The sequence below is a fragment of the Cardiocondyla obscurior genome, linkage group LG09, assembly GCF_019399895.1.
Source record: "Cardiocondyla obscurior isolate alpha-2009 linkage group LG09, Cobs3.1, whole genome shotgun sequence".
Taxonomy (NCBI): domain Eukaryota; kingdom Metazoa; phylum Arthropoda; class Insecta; order Hymenoptera; family Formicidae; genus Cardiocondyla; species Cardiocondyla obscurior.
In genome coordinates, this window is record NC_091872.1 from 6,185,708 (window position 1) to 6,205,106 (window position 19,399).

General features: G+C 32.8%; 4 protein-coding genes across 6 annotated transcripts; 3 read left to right on the forward strand and 1 right to left on the reverse strand.

Moving 5' to 3' along the window:
* The first annotated feature begins 13 nt into the window (after positions 1 to 13).
* Positions 14 to 5,392, forward strand: Cul4 (cullin 4). Its single transcript, XM_070662153.1, has 11 exons — positions 14 to 326; positions 1,030 to 1,393; positions 1,472 to 1,660; positions 1,816 to 1,962; positions 2,121 to 2,307; positions 2,393 to 2,585; positions 2,689 to 2,990; positions 3,093 to 3,323; positions 3,410 to 3,688; positions 3,810 to 3,962; positions 4,146 to 5,392. The coding sequence occupies exons 1-11, from the start codon at positions 161 to 163 to the stop codon at positions 4,239 to 4,241; spliced, it is 2,307 nt and encodes a 768-aa protein (XP_070518254.1). The 5' UTR covers positions 14 to 160; the 3' UTR covers positions 4,242 to 5,392.
* Positions 5,393 to 6,807: 1,415 nt separating this feature from the next.
* On the reverse strand, positions 6,808 to 9,994 carry LOC139105847 (mitochondrial intermediate peptidase). 2 transcript variants are annotated; one of them, XM_070662155.1, is made up of 10 exons: positions 9,857 to 9,994; positions 9,523 to 9,785; positions 9,251 to 9,437; positions 9,096 to 9,175; positions 8,782 to 8,970; positions 8,569 to 8,710; positions 8,095 to 8,433; positions 7,778 to 7,999; positions 7,433 to 7,663; positions 6,808 to 7,323 (listed from the first exon to the last, which is right to left on the reverse strand). In XM_070662155.1, the coding sequence occupies exons 1-10, from the start codon at positions 9,992 to 9,994 to the stop codon at positions 7,039 to 7,041; spliced, it is 2,076 nt and encodes a 691-aa protein (XP_070518256.1). In that variant the 3' UTR covers positions 6,808 to 7,038. The 2 variants fall into 2 exon arrangements, with proteins under 2 accessions (XP_070518256.1, XP_070518255.1); XM_070662154.1 differs by having other exon boundaries at positions 8,569 to 8,725.
* Positions 9,995 to 10,344: 350 nt separating this feature from the next.
* On the forward strand, positions 10,345 to 12,655 carry LOC139105848 (tRNA (guanine(10)-N(2))-methyltransferase homolog). The gene is made up of 9 exons (XM_070662156.1): positions 10,345 to 10,491; positions 10,588 to 10,653; positions 10,772 to 11,020; positions 11,151 to 11,285; positions 11,346 to 11,609; positions 11,686 to 11,824; positions 11,952 to 12,150; positions 12,244 to 12,370; positions 12,432 to 12,655. Exons 1-9 carry the CDS (start codon positions 10,414 to 10,416, stop codon positions 12,591 to 12,593), a joined length of 1,419 nt encoding a protein of 472 aa, XP_070518257.1. The 5' UTR covers positions 10,345 to 10,413; the 3' UTR covers positions 12,594 to 12,655.
* Positions 12,656 to 12,725: 70 nt separating this feature from the next.
* On the forward strand, positions 12,726 to 18,604 carry LOC139105850 (uncharacterized). Of its 2 annotated transcripts, XM_070662161.1 has the most exons (8): positions 12,726 to 13,208; positions 13,450 to 13,611; positions 13,686 to 13,966; positions 14,157 to 14,496; positions 15,038 to 15,274; positions 16,557 to 16,699; positions 16,874 to 16,971; positions 17,185 to 18,604. In XM_070662161.1, the coding sequence occupies exons 4-7, from the start codon at positions 14,422 to 14,424 to the stop codon at positions 16,959 to 16,961; spliced, it is 543 nt and encodes a 180-aa protein (XP_070518262.1). In that variant the 5' UTR covers positions 12,726 to 13,208; positions 13,450 to 13,611; positions 13,686 to 13,966; positions 14,157 to 14,421; the 3' UTR covers positions 16,962 to 16,971; positions 17,185 to 18,604. The 2 variants fall into 2 exon arrangements, with proteins under 2 accessions (XP_070518262.1, XP_070518261.1); XM_070662160.1 differs by lacking the exon at positions 17,185 to 18,604 and having other exon boundaries at positions 16,874 to 17,166.
* Positions 18,605 to 19,399: the final 795 nt, after the last annotated feature.

The window sequence follows — 19,399 nt, forward strand, 5'->3', positions numbered from 1 at the left end:
TAGTCGACAATAGTCACAATTCTCACAGCCTCTCACGGGATTGTGTTTGATTACGCGAGCGCAGCCGACAGCCGAGTGCTGCGAGCTTGTCGCGGTCGCGAGTATCGCGCATTTAACCAGAAGGGAAGTTTACGCTATTAGGGCTGTCGGGACCATCATCATGACGGATACGGCGACCGCCGCCGCTGCCGCGACCGACACGCAAAAGCGGGCCAACTTTTCGGCGTTGACAGTCGGCAATCCGAACGGCGTCAACAAAATCTCGCCGAGCCTGACGAACGCGAAGCCGGGCTCTGCGAAGAAGCTCGTGATCAAGAACTTTAAAGGTAAGCGCGGAGAGACGGCTGGGCGCTTTAGGTCCTCACCTAACCTCTAACGTGTCAGCTGCTACTTCTTAACGTCGAGCCGCGATGACAGCGACAGCCGCCGCGCGAGTCCTTTACCTTATTTTCTTTATGCCCTTTCGACGCTGTCGTTAATTCCTCGTCGCGATCCGTCTCGGAAAATTTCACGACGGGCAAGTTTCTAGCCTCGTGCACTCGATAATGACACGACGTGACGTAACATAACCCAAAAAAATGGACTAGGGATCACTAAACAAAGTCTTACGCTCCGTTTTTTATTGACGCTCGTCCCCAAATGCAATCAGTCAGTTAATTGCAACAAATTACGAGATTCGACGCGACTGATACGTCGCGTTGAGCACGTCGACACGATAAATGCCTATTTATAGACGACACATTGTTGCAATAACGTTATAAAGTTGGCATCTATAAATGGATACCAAGTTTCACTTGACATTTTGCCTGTCACGTTTATATCACGATTTAATGTTACAATGAGAAATGATAGCCGTTTTATCAAATCAATTACATATTGAAGTAACTTTTAATTAAATAAATCAGAGTTGACTTAAATTTAAATGAATATTGTTTATTATGTAAGATTATTTTCATGTAAATAAAAAATTATAACTTGTAAGAAGTTAAAAAATGATTTTTTGCAAAAGTTCTTGTGCTTCTTTTGCAGATAAACCTAAACTACCAGATAACTATCAAGAACAAACATGGGAAAAGTTGCAGGAAGCTGTAGTTGCCATACAAACCAGCAAAAGCATTCGCTATTCTCTTGAAGAACTGTACCAGGCAGTTGAAAATATGTGTAATCACAAAATGGCATCAACACTCTATTCAAATTTAGCTGTTCTAACAGAATCTCATGTAAAAGCTAATATTGAACAATTTCTGGGAGAGTCTATGGACAGATATATATTTTTGAAAAAAATAAACGAATGTTGGCAGTCACATTGCAGACAAATGATTATGATTAGGAGCATCTTTTTGTATCTTGACAGAACATATGTCTTACAAAACCCAAGCATTTCATCAATATGGTAATAGTATAATATAAAAATAGTTGTTAAAAATAAATTTCGAAATTATGTGTATTCTCTATTTGATTTCTTTTTCAGGGATATGGGATTGCATCTGTTCAGACTACACATTGTACTAAATAGTTTGGTACAAACGCGCACAGTTGAGGGTCTTCTCATGCTCATTGAAAAGGAACGACAAGGCGACACTGTAGATAGAACACTTCTTAAATCCTTATTAAGAATGCTGTCTGATCTACAAATCTATCAAGAAGCTTTCGAAACAAAGTATGTTGCTATTACTAATAAGAAATTAATACAACTTTTACAACTTTAGATATAATATATACTTGTTTTCTTATTTTACTGTGCTATTTATTATTGTAAATATTTTAATTGTTAATATTTCGACATGCAACTCCTTTTTTTTCTTTTCTGTATAGGTTCCTGGTGGCCACAGATAGATTGTATTCTGCCGAGGGTCTGCGATTAATGAACGAGCACGATGTTCCTGAATATTTGGCTCATGTGGATAAACGTTTACAAGAAGAAAATGAACGATTGTTGCATTATCTCGACACGTCGACCAAGTAAGTTTTGTTATCGCTTTTGTGTGCGAATGTGTTCGTGTATGCATACATATATTCAACATATTAAATATAATTAATTAAATTAAAATTAATTAAATTAAATTAAAAAATTAATTAAATAGAACGTCATTACATACAATTTTTAAAATTATTTCTAGATGGTCACTCATACATACTGTAGAAAAACAATTATTGTCCGAACATATTACTAGTATTTTACAGAAAGGTTTAAGTGGATTGTTGGATGAAAATAGGATTAACGATTTATCGTTGCTTTACAATTTATACAGTCGAATAAAAAATGGCCTTGTGGAACTTTGTTTAAATTTTAATTGTTATATCAAGGTAAGTTTTTGTTGAGATAATTAATCTTGTGTATGTATGACGCGAATAAAGTTACATATATCTTATCTGTTTCATATTTTTCTAGAAAAAAGGCAAAACGATAGTTATAGATCCTGAAAAAGATAAAACAATGGTACAGGAACTTTTAGATTTCAAAGATAAAATGGATAATATAGTTCATACATGCTTTCATAAAAATGAAAAATTTGCAAATAGCTTAAAAGAAGCTTTTGAAGCTTTTATTAATCAAAGAGCAAATAAACCAGCGGAATTAATAGGTAAATAATTATTTGAGAAATTTTTAATTAACCATTAATTAAAAAATAATGTATTTTTAATTTAAAAAAAAAAAAAAAATACTAAAACGATCCATTATTTTAGCTAAATTTGTCGACTGCAAGTTGCGCGCAGGTAATAAAGAAGCGACGGAAGAGGAATTAGAACGATTATTAGATAAAATTATGGTACTCTTTCGGTTTATTCACGGAAAGGATGTTTTCGAAGCATTTTATAAAAAGGATTTGGCTAAACGTTTGTTAGTGGGAAAATCGGCTTCTGTAGATGCTGAAAAGTCAATGTTATCTAAATTAAAGCAAGAATGTGGTGGTGGATTTACTAGTAAACTGGAAGGGATGTTCAAAGATATGGAACTTAGTAAAGATATCAATATCGCATTCAAACAGGTAAAAATTAATAATAAATTGCATATAATTTAAGTTTCTCACTTACTAATCGAATCTGTGAAATGTAAAAATGTATTAAACCATTCTATTATGCATCTTCAGTATGCAGGAAATTTGCAAAGCGAATTAGTGGCGAGTAATCTAGACCTAACTGTCTCTATACTTACTATGGGGTATTGGCCTACATATCCAGTAATGGAAGTCACTCTACCAATGGAGATGGTGCAGTATCAAGATGTATTTAATAAGTTTTATTTGGGAAAACATAGCGGAAGAAAATTGCAGTGGCAACCGACTTTAGGACATTGTGTATTAAAAGCATGGTTCAATCAGGTAATAAATAAAACACGTCGTACTATTTGTACAACGTGATGTACGTAATTGTTCATTAATACAAAAGTATTTTTTATATAAAATAGGGCAATAAAGAACTGCAAGTATCGCTGTTTCAAGCATTGGTTTTAATCTTATTCAACGACAGTGATAATCTCTCATTGGAAGATATCAGAGCTGCCACAAATATCGAAGATGGTGAATTGAGAAGAACGCTGCAGTCTTTAGCGTGTGGAAAGGCTCGTGTTCTTCAAAAAAATCCACGTGGCCGAGATGTCGCTGACAATGATAGATTTATATTCAATACGGAATTTACAAACAAGTTGTTCAGGATTAAAATTAATCAAATCCAAATGAAAGAAACGGTATTAGAAATCTAATAATATAATACATTTTATTTTATGCGTTTGCGTAAAGAATTATAATTAACATTAATTTTATTAGAAAGTTTACCTCTAGATTATAGACGTATGAAACTTTTTTCAGAACGAAGAACAAAAAGCAACAGAAGAAAGAGTATATCAAGACAGACAGTATCAGATAGATGCTGCTATTGTCAGAATTATGAAAATGAGAAAAACTTTAACCCATAATCTTCTCATCAGTGAGCTATATAATCAGTTGAAATTTCCTGTAAAGGTATGTATTATTTTTTTACCTTTGTATCGAGACACAGAAATAATTATAATATGTAATTTGATTTAATATCACGTTTGATATTATTATTAATATTTTATACAATCGAATAAATGTCTTTTTATATATATATATTGAATATAGTGCAATATTTGTTCTATGTCAACTAACAGAATTTTTTTTTAGCCTGCAGATTTGAAAAAACGAATTGAATCTCTTATAGATAGAGACTATATGGAACGAGATAAGGACAATTCAAATCAATACAATTACGTTGCGTAACCTAAAGCAAATGCCAAAGTTATATTAAATTGTAAAATCGACGATGATTTTTCTAGCAAATTGAATCTATCGTCATTGGTGTTTGTATTGTGAGTGTGAACGAGTTCAAACAAGAGAGATTACAACCGATCCGACTGTTGAAATAAGATTTAACGCGAGTGATCAGTTTATACAAAGAAATGAGAACGAGTTTAGTAAACTTTTTCGTTTTGATTTTTAGTGCATAAAAAACATTGAATAATTGCAATTCTTCTTTGACCAGTGTTGTGTTTCTGAAATCTGCAAAATGAGATTAAAGAACAAAAACTGTGGGCTTAATGATAAGCTTGATATAACATCTTAGAATATAACAATTTTTTTAAGGAACACAGTGTTTTTCACAGCATATTTACAATTAAGATGTAATAAAGAATGCAAAATGTATACATACCGCGGCACTATCATAAAAATAGATAATAAGAATGCAATATAATTAGTTGATTCAAAAAATTTAATCAGTTTCGTTTTTTATAACGAAAATAAAAAAAACCATTATATCTGAATGTGTATATATACACACATGTATGTGTGCGTCCGTGTGTATATGTATGTATGTATGAATGAATGTATGTATGTATGAATGAATGTATGTATGTATGTATGCATGTATGTATGTATGTATGTTTGTACGTATGTATGCATGCATGCATACATGCATGCATGCTTTCACGCTATCACGGTACTTATCTTTGAAATCTGCAAGTTATTTGTATCTCTTTACTTGTCTTTGTATTTTAAAAACATTTTTAACTTCCCAAATATTCTTTGAAAATAGATATAGATAAAAATAATACAACTTGAAACGTATACTGCATCTCCACTACTGTTAAATAGAATATGCAAGAAGTGTCCAGTTCGTCTTAAATCAAAGCTCCAACTATAGAACTGACGATAAGAAATAAGATGTCAATAAAAGTAGAAAACTACACGTATATCAATAACGATTGTTATTAAAAACCGATGTGTGTGCGTCAATATTGACGAAAAATAATATTAGGAATTGAAGTAATACAAGAGTAAATGATCATTCATGATCATGACTTGTTAAATAATTTCATGTCCATGTATTTATAAATCTAGATTAGTAAATACACTTTACATACGAACACAGACGTTACGTTAACAAAAATGTTCAACTTATTTCGATATACAAATACCCATCGAGCTTTTTATATAAATCTAAAAAACATCTAATACAATTATAAAGTGTAAATGCATATTGAGATTATTGATAATTTTTATTTTAATTGAGAGAAAATAGTATTGCTAGCAAATCATTTTAAATGGTACATCCCTAGTGCTTCTTCCAACAAGAAAAGATTATCACCTCACGTTGCCATGTACGTACAAATTTAGGAATAACCTCAGGAAGTGAAGGTAGAGTATATAAATTTAATTATCTTCTGACACATTATTTTATACAGCATTTCAATTATACGTACGACACTACAAACTTATTTTTTTGTAATCGTAGATTTATCAAATCAAAATTGTACATAGAGAGTAAGGGGTTCTGTAATAAAAAATATAACAAAAAAATTTATTTTTTTATAATATTAGAACAAACCATGCGCACGCTTCGCGTGCGCTATTTTGCGAAAAGTCCTAATTCGTGCGCGTCATTATAATTGGGGGCATTAATTAATTATAATTTCTATTTAATAATTACAATTGAGTAATTTATGATCAACGACGGGTCGCTGATTCAAGAGACTCAATTACGAACTACGAAAAAAAATCTTGCGACTTACCAATCTGCATGAGCGTCAGCGAAGTTGTAGAATTCTGCGGGTGGCTGTAACATAAAATTAAACAATATTAATGTAGACGTGCTAGTTAGTTCATAGGTTTAACAAAAAAAAGTAAGTTTTTTTTTTTTAATTTAATTAAAAAAATTGATATTCACCTAAAAGTTGCTTCGCCGATGCATGATGCCCCCCGGGCCTGCTCCTCCTCTCAGGTGGGACGTGACGAGCCATCCTTCCGCGCACTGGATACTCGCGAGATAGTCCACGACACTCCCGACCGTCTCAACTCTTCGAACTCGACACGAGAAATGGGCTACGACGCACGGATGCCTCGACATTTTCACTTCGAACTCGGACCGCGTGCTCGCGGTTCGCGTGACTTCTAGTAGTACGCAATAGTTGTCGAGTCATTCCTCCGCGCACTGGACACTCGCGAGATAGTCCACGACACTCCCGACCGTCTCAAATCCTTAAGTTCGACACGAGAAACGGGCTACGACGCACGGATGCCTCGACGTTTTCGTTTCGAACTCGAACCGCGTGCTCGCTGTGACCTCTAGTATACGCAGTAGCACGAGTCCACGTAGTCTGATACGAGCTCACAATCACACATATACATACATGTTCACACGCAACACTTATTTTTTTCACGTTTCGCGAATACACTTTTAGAGAAAAAGTTACATGATCATGCCCCTGGCGTCTCACACGCTTTTTTATATAAAAATATGAAATAGGGGATTTATATAAAATATTCTATTTATTTCAATTTTTTCATATACTGTTCACTATTTTTATTTTTTATTTATAGTTAATAAATTTTAATATATTCTATAATAAAATAATAATTCCACATTTTTAATGATAAAATTGTATTCATTAATTAAATTCAAGACCACGTTGACATTTAATATTAATTAAAATTCTATATTTAAAATGTTGCAATAATTTTTTAATAAAAAAGAACAAATTCTATATATTTGTATAAAAAATGACATTGTTGAATTATTTTATCTTTGCACACGCATATTTTTCATATCAACTTCGTTGATTAACGATTTGGCAAATGTAACAGCGTTAGCTTCCTTATTTAGAAAATCAGACACTAACAGTGAAGCCGGTTTACCACCCCCGTGCGCTAAGCATTCTTTTCGATAACGAATGCCCGATGACCGACAGAACGGATCGTTGTGAAAATAGCTTTGCCAAATCCAGGCGGCAATTGCACGAGATATTAAATAAGAGTAATATTTTGCACCATACCCAACTAAATGAGAGAATCTCAATTGCCATGCCTGTAAGAAAAAATTTTAGTATTTGCCTATGTTACAGCTTCATACTTTTTCGTAAATATGCAGAATCTATACCTAAGAATTGATGTAAAAAATTAATAAAGATACTTACCGTATTTTTCACATATGGAAGACCGTAATATTTCTTTTGTACATCTTCTAAAATCTCAGTAGTGGATTTTGCTAATTTACCACTGTGATATACTTGATCTAACTTACTATAGAATACCTGATTCTGCAATTCGGAGGCATAAAATATGTTTTTCGAGGCACATAATTTGTGTAATAAATTTTCTGGAATCGATTCTCGAGTTTGAAAATGCTTGGCAAACTTTGATACAACCTGTAATAATAATACAACTATAACGACAATGAATGAAAACATTAGTTTGAACATTGTATCTGTTAAATTTTTATTATTATAGTCGTATAACGTGCTAAATTATAAAATATTCACCCTAGGATCACTTGCGAAATATTCCATTAACACGCTTGGAACTTCTGCGAAATCTGTGCTGCATCTCGTACCAGTAACATGTTGATACTTTGTTCGACCGAGCATAGAATGTAACGCATGTCCCATTTCATGAAACAAATTGTCCACAGATGCCGGACTTAATAAACAGGGGTTTGACCAACGTGGATGCGGCAATGATAACACCAGTACAACTATGGGAATCTAAAATTATGAACGGTGTTATAAGATTATCATTTTTACACTTGTACTGATAAAAAATATGTAAATGGAAAAATTTGTAAAATAATAGTTTATACTTGATAAGAGCCATCTGAAAGTTGTTTTCCACCTTGGATCGTAAAGTGGCAGTCTTGATTAGGTTTTCCTGTCCTTTCGTAGAAATCACAGTAGATGTAACCTAAGGTTCCTTCTTCCTCATCTATTACAGCTAACTTGTGAACGTTATTCGCCCACACTTCTCCAGATAATACTGGAACAGATTCGAGTTTAACTCTGTACAATGACTGTGTAAGGAAGTTTAAACCTTCCATACAAGCACCGAGAGAAAAATATGGAGCAAGTTCAGCAGAAGAAATGTTTAACCAAGCTTTTTTTGCTTTCGCCATAAAATAGGGGGTATCCCATGGCATCAATTCCTATTAAAAAAATCCATTAAAAAATAAATAACTTTAAAGTTAACGAATAGAAAATTTATATTACACTCGCCATACATTTAACATAATTAAACAAATAGTATAATAAATATAACGTTACTACAAATAAATACAAACTTGTTTTATGCGCGATTCAGCATTTTTCATCTTTTGCATTTCTTGAAAATCTTGCGCCGCTTTAGGCTGCAAATTATCGTTTAAGATATCAAGAAATTCGTTTACTACGTCTGGCGATTTCACTGTACTCCCTTTTACAGCTCTATATAATAACAAGCTTTAAATTAATTGTTTATTTTTGTTTAAAAAAATTGAAACTTTGATTAAAATTACCTGTGTGCATACGATGCAAATCCACAATATTCTGCCAGCAAATGCCGTGAGTGTAAAAGTTCGTGCAACAAATATTCTTGCTCCTTATCCGGGAACAAAAACAATTTGTACGCTGCTTCGCGAACAGCGGTATTAGAAGAATCTATGTAAAATCCTTGTACTAATATCTGACCATTCTCCGTTACAAAACTGTGAAATGTATCCGATATCAACTAGGTACCTTTCTAAGTTTATACCTTGGAAAAATTTTAAATAAAATAATAGAATTTAATCAAATGATAAAATGAATAATCAAGTGGAATTACCGCACTTACTACTGCCTGATAACGTCTGATAACACATTGGCGTCGACTGTCCTTGGAGTAACTGCACCAGCCATAAACCTTTGACCTACCTAAGATGAAAATAATAAAAGAAAAGGCACATTTGCGAATTTAATAATTATAAATTATCGTTAAATAATATTTACTTGTAGGATATAATCGTTAAGTTCAACTACTTTTCTTCTTTCTTTCTCTGGCAAATGTATGCCACATTGTTCAAAATCAAACAAGAATAATTTAGCTACATGGTCATCTATATCAGATGTCACTTGAGTATCTCTGTTACTTGTCACTCTCTTTAACGAATCATACAGCTCGCGATGTGTATTCAACCTGTAAAATATCAGATTAAAAAATCTATGTGTTACTTGTGCCAGTAGTTGAAAACGTAAAATAATAGAAAAAAAAATGTCCTCACTTTTCAACTACACCGCTAATTGTTATACAAGCATCTTCAGCAGCTCGAACGTATCGTTCGTCAGGATGAGCAATTCTAATAAATTCTGCCATGTCTGCTACTTTACATAACGTGTTAGATAATTCATCGAATATCTCCACCATTTTTCGTTTTCTGTCTTTGCTCGTTGCTTCCTCAATTAGAACGTCCACATCTGCCAATGCACGATTTTTTAATATGTCAAAGCCATCCTCAGTTTTTAGCTCCGGAATACCGAACAACCCCTTGAAAGCAATTATGAGCGATAATTACTTTTATATATTACTGTGATTAAAGAAAATTCTTAGAAGCTTACCGTTTCTTTCTTGATTGCATGCACCGAATGATTATCATCGTTAATAGTAGAATTAAATGCTGTAGCAAGGGGCGACCATGTGTTTAACTTTCTGCTCGATACGTTTTGCAAAATTTGTTTCTGAATTATTCGTAACATTCTTTGAATGTTTGTAATTGTGAGCAGACGAACTGTTTATCGAGATAGAGATAGTTTTCCGAAATCGATACAAGTCCTTTTCAATGATTAACGCTCTCTTTTTTTCACACAACTTAAACTTGACGTGAATAGGCAGCCGTAAATTACGGAGCATGTACCAGTTGTACCTTAGTCGCACCAACCTAACTGTACTGGTAGTATTTATAACCGAGAAGTTAATTAAAAAAGTTTGTGGTAATCGCCCTAATGCTCACTTTCACCAGCTCGACTTCCTAGATAGAATAAAACAATCTAAAATAGTCTACATTTACTACGCCTACGCGGTCTACGAACCTTATGTCTAATGCGCTTTTAGGTTAAGTTACTGTCAACAATAATACTATCGAATGCTTCGATGTAATAATTGGCGATATTAAATAATGTTAAAAATGAGCGGCCAACAATTGAAAAAATATCTCTTTTGGTTCGCTCACGAGCACGTTGACTTTCGGTTGGCTGTGAGTAATAACGAATCTGTTAGAAATATATATTAATTTAATTTGCTTATACAAAACTGTGAATATATTTTTGCATTTTTAAAAAATATTTTTTAGGAAATGGAATCTATATTTGATATGTTTAACATTAATCTGTGTGCAACTACAAGGCTTAAGGAACATGTAAGGAAGTATGAACATTATATTAAATATAATGACATAGGTTTTTTGAGACATTATTCTTTTTGTAAGAAACATTTTTTTAATTGCAATTTATAGATTTATTTAAAATTTTTTTTAGCCTTATTGGATTGTGACTTTACCTGATGAAAATGCAGTGCATCAAATTGCTAGTAGAGCAATTTCATTGCGTTTCTGTTTGGAGCTTTGGGCACAAGAGAAACAAAGCAAAGACTTGCACAATTCTCTAAAAGCTTACTCAATTAAAAATTCAGAGATTTTGGCCAAAGATAAGAAAAAGTCATTCAAGATTGTAGTAGAAACTTTTTGCAAACACTTCTCCCAACGTGAGAAAATAAATAAAATTGAAGTAAGTTATTGATATTTCTTGATTATATGTTTTAGCATTGATCTTAAGACTATATAAGATAATGTATCTGTTGAAAATGTTATTATTTAATGATACATTTGAAAGAATTAACATATAATGATGGGAATAGTCTTTTAGTTATCTACCTCTTGAAGGGCCAGTTAAATTAAAAAATCCAGATATTAGTCTATGTTATATAGAATATTATGGACTTGATCCAAATGACATTCCTGAACATCCCTATGAATATTTCTTTGGAAGATGGGTGAGTAATGGGATTGTATATTAATTATTATTTATAGGCTATAACATAATTTTATTATAGATTGCAGATGGCCAGCGAGAATTGATTCAAAAGTTGTCACTAAAAACTAGGAAATTTATAGGAAATACTTCAATGGATCCCCAACTGTCATTGATAATGGCAAACCAAGCGAAAATTAGAAATGGAGACTTAATTTTCGATCCGTTTGTGGGAACAGGGTCCTTGTTAATTGCCGCATCACAATTTGGAGGATATACATTTGGAACAGACATTGATTTTTTAATGCTTCACGGTCGCACGAGGCCTACACGGATTACGCAAAAAGTATTTTTTAAATAATATATAAATAAAAAAAAAAAACAGTTAAATAGTTGAATAATTGTCACATTAAATGTATTAGACGAGAGAAAAAGACGAAGGTGTCGCGGCCAATATGCGTCAATATGGAATGAGTTCTCATTATCTCGATGTCGTAGTAGCAGATTTTTCATATCCACTGTGGCGGACAGATTTGCGAATAGATGCTATCGTAACAGATCGTGAGTATAAATTATTACAAATTATTTTTTAATATAAATTGCAACAATTTTTTAAGATTTACAAATAAAATTAATTACATCACATGTTACAAATTTAATGTTAGATAAAAAAAAATTCTTTTTTTAGCTCCTTATGGTATAAGGGAAGCTACAGAGCGTATAGGTACTATGAAAATAAATCCGGTAATAGAGCAACATCAAGCTACCTCTCACATTCCTTCAAAGATTCTTTATGGCCTGAATCAAATATATAAAGATTTGTTATGTTTTTCTGCGAAACATCTAAAACTTCAAGGCAGACTAGTTTGTTGGTATCCATTGTTTAGGTATGTTTACCCACGAATGCATACGTGCATATACTCAATTATCTATTAATTAGCAAATAATATGACTGACGATTGTTAAACTGTTCGATTTAGAGATCAATATACAGAGGACCAATTACCAGTGCATTCTTGTTTAGAACTGGTGGCTAATTCCGAACAAATATTGAGCAACTATACTAGCAGGAGATTATTAACTTACAAAAAAGTTAAAGAGCCAGAGGTATGTGTAAAAATTTTATTCGATTAATTCTAATTAATTTTTAATTCTTTAATTTTGATAGGCAACTGACGAAAGCGTTATTATGAACTTGACTGATTTTCGTGAGAAGTATTTCGCATTACGCGAAGAAACAAGGAAGGAAAAACGAACGAGAAAAGCTGCAGAAAGAGCAAAAAGGCGAGAAGATTGGGAACGTAGCAATAAAGAAATTACTGAAAGATGACTATAGAGCAATCGTGTATAGCTTATAGTTTTGTATAACATTATAAACAACTTGAAAAACAACGTTGTATTAATTTCTTCTTCTATTAATTTCATACATTTTATTCTTATTGCGAAATGTATAATTACAATTTTCAAAACTTTATTCTTTTTCCGTAATGCTTAGGATACTGATTAAAAAAAATCCTTTAAAATTAGTGCATTACATTTAAAAATTAATCGATAAAGAAATAAAATCAAATTAAAATTAAGTAAATGTACGATTTAATGTATAGTTTGAAGGATGTTAGTTTCATCCTTCCACCCACGACGCTCTTGTTTGAAGGATGCTTTTTTTAACGTAGAGCGCTATCTACTGTAGTACTTGGTCATTATTATTGCATATAGTTTATGCCATCTTTACCATCTTCTGGGGATCGTGAGTCATGTTTAGAGGAAGAAGAAGATCTTTACCATCTTTAATTAATATTCTACGTATTTCTACGTGCATAGATGTATGCACACTTGTAGCACAATCTTATTTTTGAGTTTTTTTTATCGTAATTTAAATAATGCAAGTCTTATCTAGACCGCTTTACTGTTTATCTGTATACACGAGCTATGCAGCGATCATAGCGTGAGTAACAAATGAATGTTTCCATAACTGAACGTAACTTCAAAAAGTTGTTTGCATTTTTAATCTTACTAAGGTTTCGTTCCAAAACGTCCTCTGCGAGGAACAGCGAGGAAAATTTTGCTCGATGTCCATTACGAAACCGTTTCGAAAACAGTTTCGGAATGGACATCGAGTAAAATTATTCTCGGAGAAGACGTTTTGGAACGTAGCCTGAAAGAAACCATGCGTGCTATTTTTTCAGAGATTCCAATTACGAACTACGAAAAAAGAAAAAATTATGTTACTTACCAATCTGCATGAACTTCAGCGGAGTTGTAGAGTTCCGCCGGTGACTGTAACATAAAATGAAAAATATCAATGTAGACATGCCAGTATATTAGTTGATAAAATAAATAAAAAAAAGGTAAGTTTTTTTTTTTAATAAAGATTTAATTTTACAAAGTTCATGCTAACCTAAAAGTTGCTCCGCTGATGCAGGATGCCCGTCCCGAGCCTGCTCATCCTCTCAGATGGGACGTGTCGAGTCATCCCTCCACGCACTGGACACTCGCGAACGCGCCCGATATATTACTGTCACAAAAATTAATAATTTATTGAACACTTTCGCATGATAGTCCACGACACTCCCGTTACAAAATTTTTATATAAAAGAAGAACGCTCGATTACTTCGCGGAACTCCCAAAACGATCGACGAACCGGCTGCGGTTTTTATTCGTATAATTTCGGCGGACGACACTTTTCTTCTTCGCATTTTTATGTAAGTAATTTAAGCGTGTTAAAGATTTTTGAATTTTTTAAAATTAATTTAAAAACATTTTAACTTTTCTAAAATGTGGAACTTATACATTTTTTTTTCCCCACCTGTTTAGCTTTTTATCACTAACATCTTGTTTAAAGAGAAACATAATTGTGAGACAAAACTTATTTTAAGTCTTATTCTGTTATAGGTACTGTAGAATACCAATCTTCACACAATTCCGACGGTGTCGACAGTTTATAGTTTGAGAACCAAATTTTCTGCTTTGTGATGTATAATTATCCGGCAATGACACGTTTATCTCTCTTAAGATGATAATGGAAGGGGCTCAACTTCTCACGTTATGTATGGTTTAGACTTTCTCTTTCTCTATATGACATAATGTCTCTTATACCTAGCACGGCTTTACTGCGGAAACTGGTCCAGTTTCGTTCATATTCAAACTCGGTGCGGTCATGTCGGGAAGTCGTAGTATCTTTGCCATATTTCTGTTCGCCGCTGTGGCATCACCCCGTTCGCCTATTGTACAGGTAAACTTCAATTTTTTTTTATATAAACATAATTCCATGTTTAAAAAAATGTATTTATTTTTATATAAAATATGTTTAAATCTTGGTTATATGTTTTAAACTATAACTGAATGAACGAGCTATCTTTAACGTTTATTATTGTTAACCTTCTGTGTTTAGGTAATATATTTTCCTGATGTTTAAACAATAACGAGAAACATATCCGTTGCAAAGAACTGTGACTCGGAATAATTATTTCTAATATGCATTTTATGAAAAAGACTTTTAAATATTAAGTACGAACGACCTATAATAAGGGTATTTTTTTTTTTTTTTTTTTTTTTCTAGAAGTATCGATCTATACTAGTAAATTAAAGCTGACAACAATTTGCTTTTTTCTCTTTCGCATTACAAGTAAACTCTATAATTACTAATTATAATTGTCTGTCTATCCAGCACATAAATTTCTAGATGTAATTATATTTGCCAATAATTTGTAATATTTTGTTTTAGTTTTTCCAACAATGATAAATCGATAATAAATAGTTAATTTTTATTGCAGGGACGAATAATCGTGGACGATTATTATGATGAATATCCAAATTTTCAACCGGCAGTGGGATTTCATCAGCCTATTGTCGTGAAAGAAGAGCCGAAAAAAAATCAAGATTTTAATAAGATTCCTGGAATCCCTGGAATAGATTATCCTATGTATCACACCGTACCGCCTACGAGCTTTTCCTGCGCACACGTTCCAATTGTACCAGGAATGTACGCAAACGTAGAAACCGGTTGTCAGGTATACTACTACATTTTATTTCACATAATGTTGTATAAATTTTTATGAAAATGACCATAATTTGTTTCATATGAAAAGTTTTCGATAACAAATTAATGACGGTAATAAGAAAGTTATGACTTTATTTATACGAAAGGGATAAATGCGTGGCATTCACTTGACAAATGTAAAAGGAAATATTTGAAGCAAACGACATAAAATTAATTACTTACGATCGACAAAGTTAACCAATCGAAATTCAGATATTTGTTGTTAATATTATAGTTATAAATTAATGTCTTTTTTTTACGCGATATTGTACGTATGGTATTCTACCGTACAAAACCAATGAAGCTACCAGAGAGATAGGTAAAATGATTTTAGCGATTTTGATCGCGCGTAGCATAAGCAGCATGAGTCGCGCGCGGTCGAAGTAGAGCGGATTTATTATGTAAGAGAACGGCCTGGCATTATTAAAACCTCAAGGCAACGCAGTAAGAACCAATCTTTCGCCTTAGTGAAAGACAAACTCTACAGGAGAACAGTCTTGGCAAATTATTATCGTAATTGAGCTTGACTCAGCCTCTCTCGGTATGTCGAGGTGCACCAAATGTAACTTTGTACCGTTTTTTTTTTTTTTTTTTTTCCGATAATTTTCATAATTTTTCAAAAGTTATTTTGTCTTTTGAATTATCTCTGACATTTGTCTTCGTTAAATCACTAGAAGCTTACAGCGATAATTGTCTTAAAGATAACATATAGCAAAATACGAGACATCTTTATTTAGACTCTTTCACAATTAATAAAACGTACTGACATAAATGATGTTACGTGACTCGAATCCTTCGTCATGCATCGCAACTTGATTTCCAGAGCGCGCGCTAAACTTTCCTTTTTAAGAATGTCATTCGCTTCCTTTGTATTTCCTTAACTCGGACGTCTTTCCTTTTTTTTTCCAACCGTTTCACGTCGCTCCTATTATTTTCAGTAAACTTGCATAACCAGTTTCGCATTAATTCTCTAATTACGATGTTTATGTAATGGAAAAGCATCATATTAGTCTCATTCGACTATTTTGCATCAGAGAGAGAGTGAGAGAAAGACAAAAAGAAATGGTACTTTCTTCATCCTATATTATTCACATACAAATTCCCGTTGTGCAAAATAAATTTCACACAAGGCTTCACTTCTTATGAATATCTATTATGAACCGTTTCATTCTTAACGTATACATAGACATGTACTTTTTTTATTTGTGTGAATATGTGTAATATACGATATAAAATATGTTATGTATGTACAGGCATATCACGTTTGCCATGACGGGCGTGAAGGGCATCAAGGTGCTTCCTTTTTATGCACCAATGGAACACTTTTTAATCAACAGGAATTTGCTTGCGACTGGTGGTATAATGTTAATTGCGCCGATGCACCGTCCCTTTACAGGTAAAATTTCTTTAGGATAATCTAAGCAATGATGTATTTACAGAATGTGTAAATAATCTTTCGTAACATTTTTTTTTTTTAATAATGTTTAACTTTGTAAATGTAATTTAATACGTAATATTCTTTGGCATTATTAATCGTGCTCAACATTAACTAGTATTATTATGTTCACAGGGTAAACGCTGACCCATTAAAGAATCCATATGTACCAAAGGAGACAAAGGATGCAATCCGTAATCGATTGAAAATCGTTGTACTTTAAATTTAATTAAGTATGCATAGCTGATATATTTTATCCACAACATTTCTTATATAAATCTTATTTATAATATTCACTGTGTGTCTCTTGTCAAAATAGGAATAAAAAGATAGACAGTTAATATAAGAGATTTAAGTTTTGATTTTTATAAGCAATAAAATGCAGGTTATTTCTTTATAGTGCGATAATTTTCCTAAATTTAATTTTTAATGTTCCATCGTTTTAGGTTTAAATTTATATCCTTGTCAATGAAAAGCGGCATTCAGTCAATGACATTCAACAAGAAATGAAGGCGAGTATTAAGAATATTGAGTGAAAGGTATAAATACATTGCAAGATATCTCAAGGAAAGTACGCCGTGAGTAAGAGTGAGAAACTGACATGGATTAATGATCTTTTTTTCTTTTTACCTAAAATCAAATTTTTTCTGATTTGGTATTTTAATTTTGATACATATTTTGTATAAAATATAATAACCCGATGAAAAGAGTTAATATATGAAAACTACATAAGCGTAAATGTAATGTAAAACAACTGCTAAAGCTAATACATATTTATGATGCAAAGCGCGAAATAATTAATATAAATTATTTTACAGAGGAAAAATTATTCGTTAGAGATATTTGTAAAATTATAAGGCATCTTAGTACGCAGAATTGCGCACAGTAATCTTCCGTTACATTGACTTACATATATGACGTCAATGTGCATTTAATGATTTAATTACAGTACTACGTCTCGTGAAATCTTAGCGGAGACTTTCTGGTTTCCGCATACATTTAAATGTTTGCATGTTTTCTAGTTGGTAATGGTCATATCTCGATGCACACACGTAAACATTCGATTGCCACTAATTATTTAGCGAAAAGGATGAAAGTTATAGATACCGATCTAAGGCGACTCGACCAGCATTGCTTTCAGAGAGAGTATCGTTGATGAATTTAGTGCACAAGTATTTTTCTTCTTCCTTATGCTAATATTAAATAGTACCATAAAAAAACTACGTTAAAATTAAAGTGGTATTTGTAAAAGATTTTAACATTTGACTTATTAATTATGGTGATCAAATCTTGTCTTTTTATTTTCTTAAATAATAATATACGCACCGAGAAAATAATCTGGTTACTTTTGGACTCGATAATAATCTTATAGTTGGGTTAATAAATAGATTATTTTAAACACCTAATACTGTTGATAAAAATGTTAAGTAACTATGTAAAGCGTAATTTCCTGTGTGTGTATGTGTGAAATCGAATGTTAGAAGTTTAATTAAGAGATCGTCATCAAAAGTGTATTACTTTGTTTAAACTGTTGAGGAAGAGAAACTTGATTGCGAGCTCTTGCGAAAATCAAAAGTAAGGTGTTACGTAGGCGTCGACTAGGAAGTAAAGTCAAGGACGTTACTTGTCTTACTTTCGTTATCGAAAGGTTGTGAATGTCTTTTGCAGCGGGGATCAGTCGCAAAGTGGATAAGAGCCACCCTTTCTCTAGGCCGTTCAAAGCTAATAATGAAGTAGGTAAGGACAGACAGATAGATAGATAAGTAGATAGGTTGAACACACGCAATACACAATTCTCACAAGGATTTGTAACATTCTCTACAATTTTTACTCAACACCTTGAATACCGGATTAACAAACGGAACTGCAATGCGAAAGAGTTTTATAGTTAACCGTAATGCCAAACCATTAACAACGAGCTATTTTTATTAGTTCAGTTATCTGAGTCTTGCTAATATTTATCTAGAAACATTTGTACGTACTTTAAATTGTAATTAATATAATGTGCTTTTCTGTTTCGTCGCGCAGCTAAATAATTTATTTATTTGTAATCTACCTATATGGATGTTAATATTTTTTAATAATTTATAGCTATGTAAGAGTGAGCTGTTGAACATTCCGAGTAAAAATATATGTATAGATACATATCTCGCTTTCACGACGAGATGTAATAAATCTATTTGGTGACACGTAAACTAATAATGAGGTCACATATATAATATAAGTAATACACGCAGTACACTGAAAGGCGGATATGGTGTGCTGCGGCGACGACGCTTGCGTACGTAACGTGGTGTGCGTCGAATCTCACACGAAGTGCGTACGTAGATGTGCCGCGGAGCGCCGTAAACCGAGAACTGAGACGCCCTTCCACTACACCCCCATCGCGATGGGTGAGGGAGAGGGAGAGGGAGAGGATCGAGCGGGTGTAAATCACGTACGCTAGCCGCCAGCCGCTAACCACCGTCGTCATAGCAAATTCCATCTCTGCCTTTCAATGTACATACACGCAGATGTAAAGCACGTCTCGCATGCAATTGACTCTCATTTCTGTCACTCATATCGCAAATTACAACTAATGATTAAGTAGATACAATTATGAAATAGTACATTAGTACGAAGACTACCAATCCTTTCCTACATTTTTTTTTTCTGCCACTA

Excerpts from the sequence above, each read along its gene's own strand:
- Cul4 (XM_070662153.1), top strand. The coding sequence starts at position 161 with ATGACGGATACGGCGACCGCCGCCGCTGCCGCGACCGACACGCAAAAG. Across the intron at positions 1,963-2,120 it reads TATCTCGACACGTCGACCAA|ATGGTCACTCATACATACTG; the intron begins GTAAGTTTTGTT and ends AATTATTTCTAG. Across the intron at positions 3,324-3,409 it reads TAAAAGCATGGTTCAATCAG|GGCAATAAAGAACTGCAAGT; the intron begins GTAATAAATAAA and ends TATATAAAATAG.
- LOC139105847 (XM_070662154.1), bottom strand. The coding sequence starts at position 9,994 with ATGTTACGAATAATTCAGAAACAAATTTTGCAAAACGTATCGAGCAGA. Across the intron at positions 8,971-9,095 it reads TCAGACGTTATCAGGCAGTA|TTTTGTAACGGAGAATGGTC; the intron begins GTAAGTGCGGTA and ends TACATTTCACAG. Across the intron at positions 7,664-7,777 it reads ATTTCGCAAGTGATCCTAGG|GTTGTATCAAAGTTTGCCAA; the intron begins GTGAATATTTTA and ends TTATTATTACAG.
- LOC139105848 (XM_070662156.1), top strand. The coding sequence starts at position 10,414 with ATGTTAAAAATGAGCGGCCAACAATTGAAAAAATATCTCTTTTGGTTC. Across the intron at positions 11,825-11,951 it reads AGATGCTATCGTAACAGATC|CTCCTTATGGTATAAGGGAA; the intron begins GTGAGTATAAAT and ends TTCTTTTTTTAG. Across the intron at positions 12,151-12,243 it reads TGTTGGTATCCATTGTTTAG|AGATCAATATACAGAGGACC; the intron begins GTATGTTTACCC and ends TGTTCGATTTAG.
- LOC139105850 (XM_070662161.1), top strand. The coding sequence starts at position 14,422 with ATGTCGGGAAGTCGTAGTATCTTTGCCATATTTCTGTTCGCCGCTGTG. Across the intron at positions 15,275-16,556 it reads ACGTAGAAACCGGTTGTCAG|GCATATCACGTTTGCCATGA; the intron begins GTATACTACTAC and ends ATGTATGTACAG. Across the intron at positions 16,700-16,873 it reads GATGCACCGTCCCTTTACAG|GGTAAACGCTGACCCATTAA; the intron begins GTAAAATTTCTT and ends TTATGTTCACAG.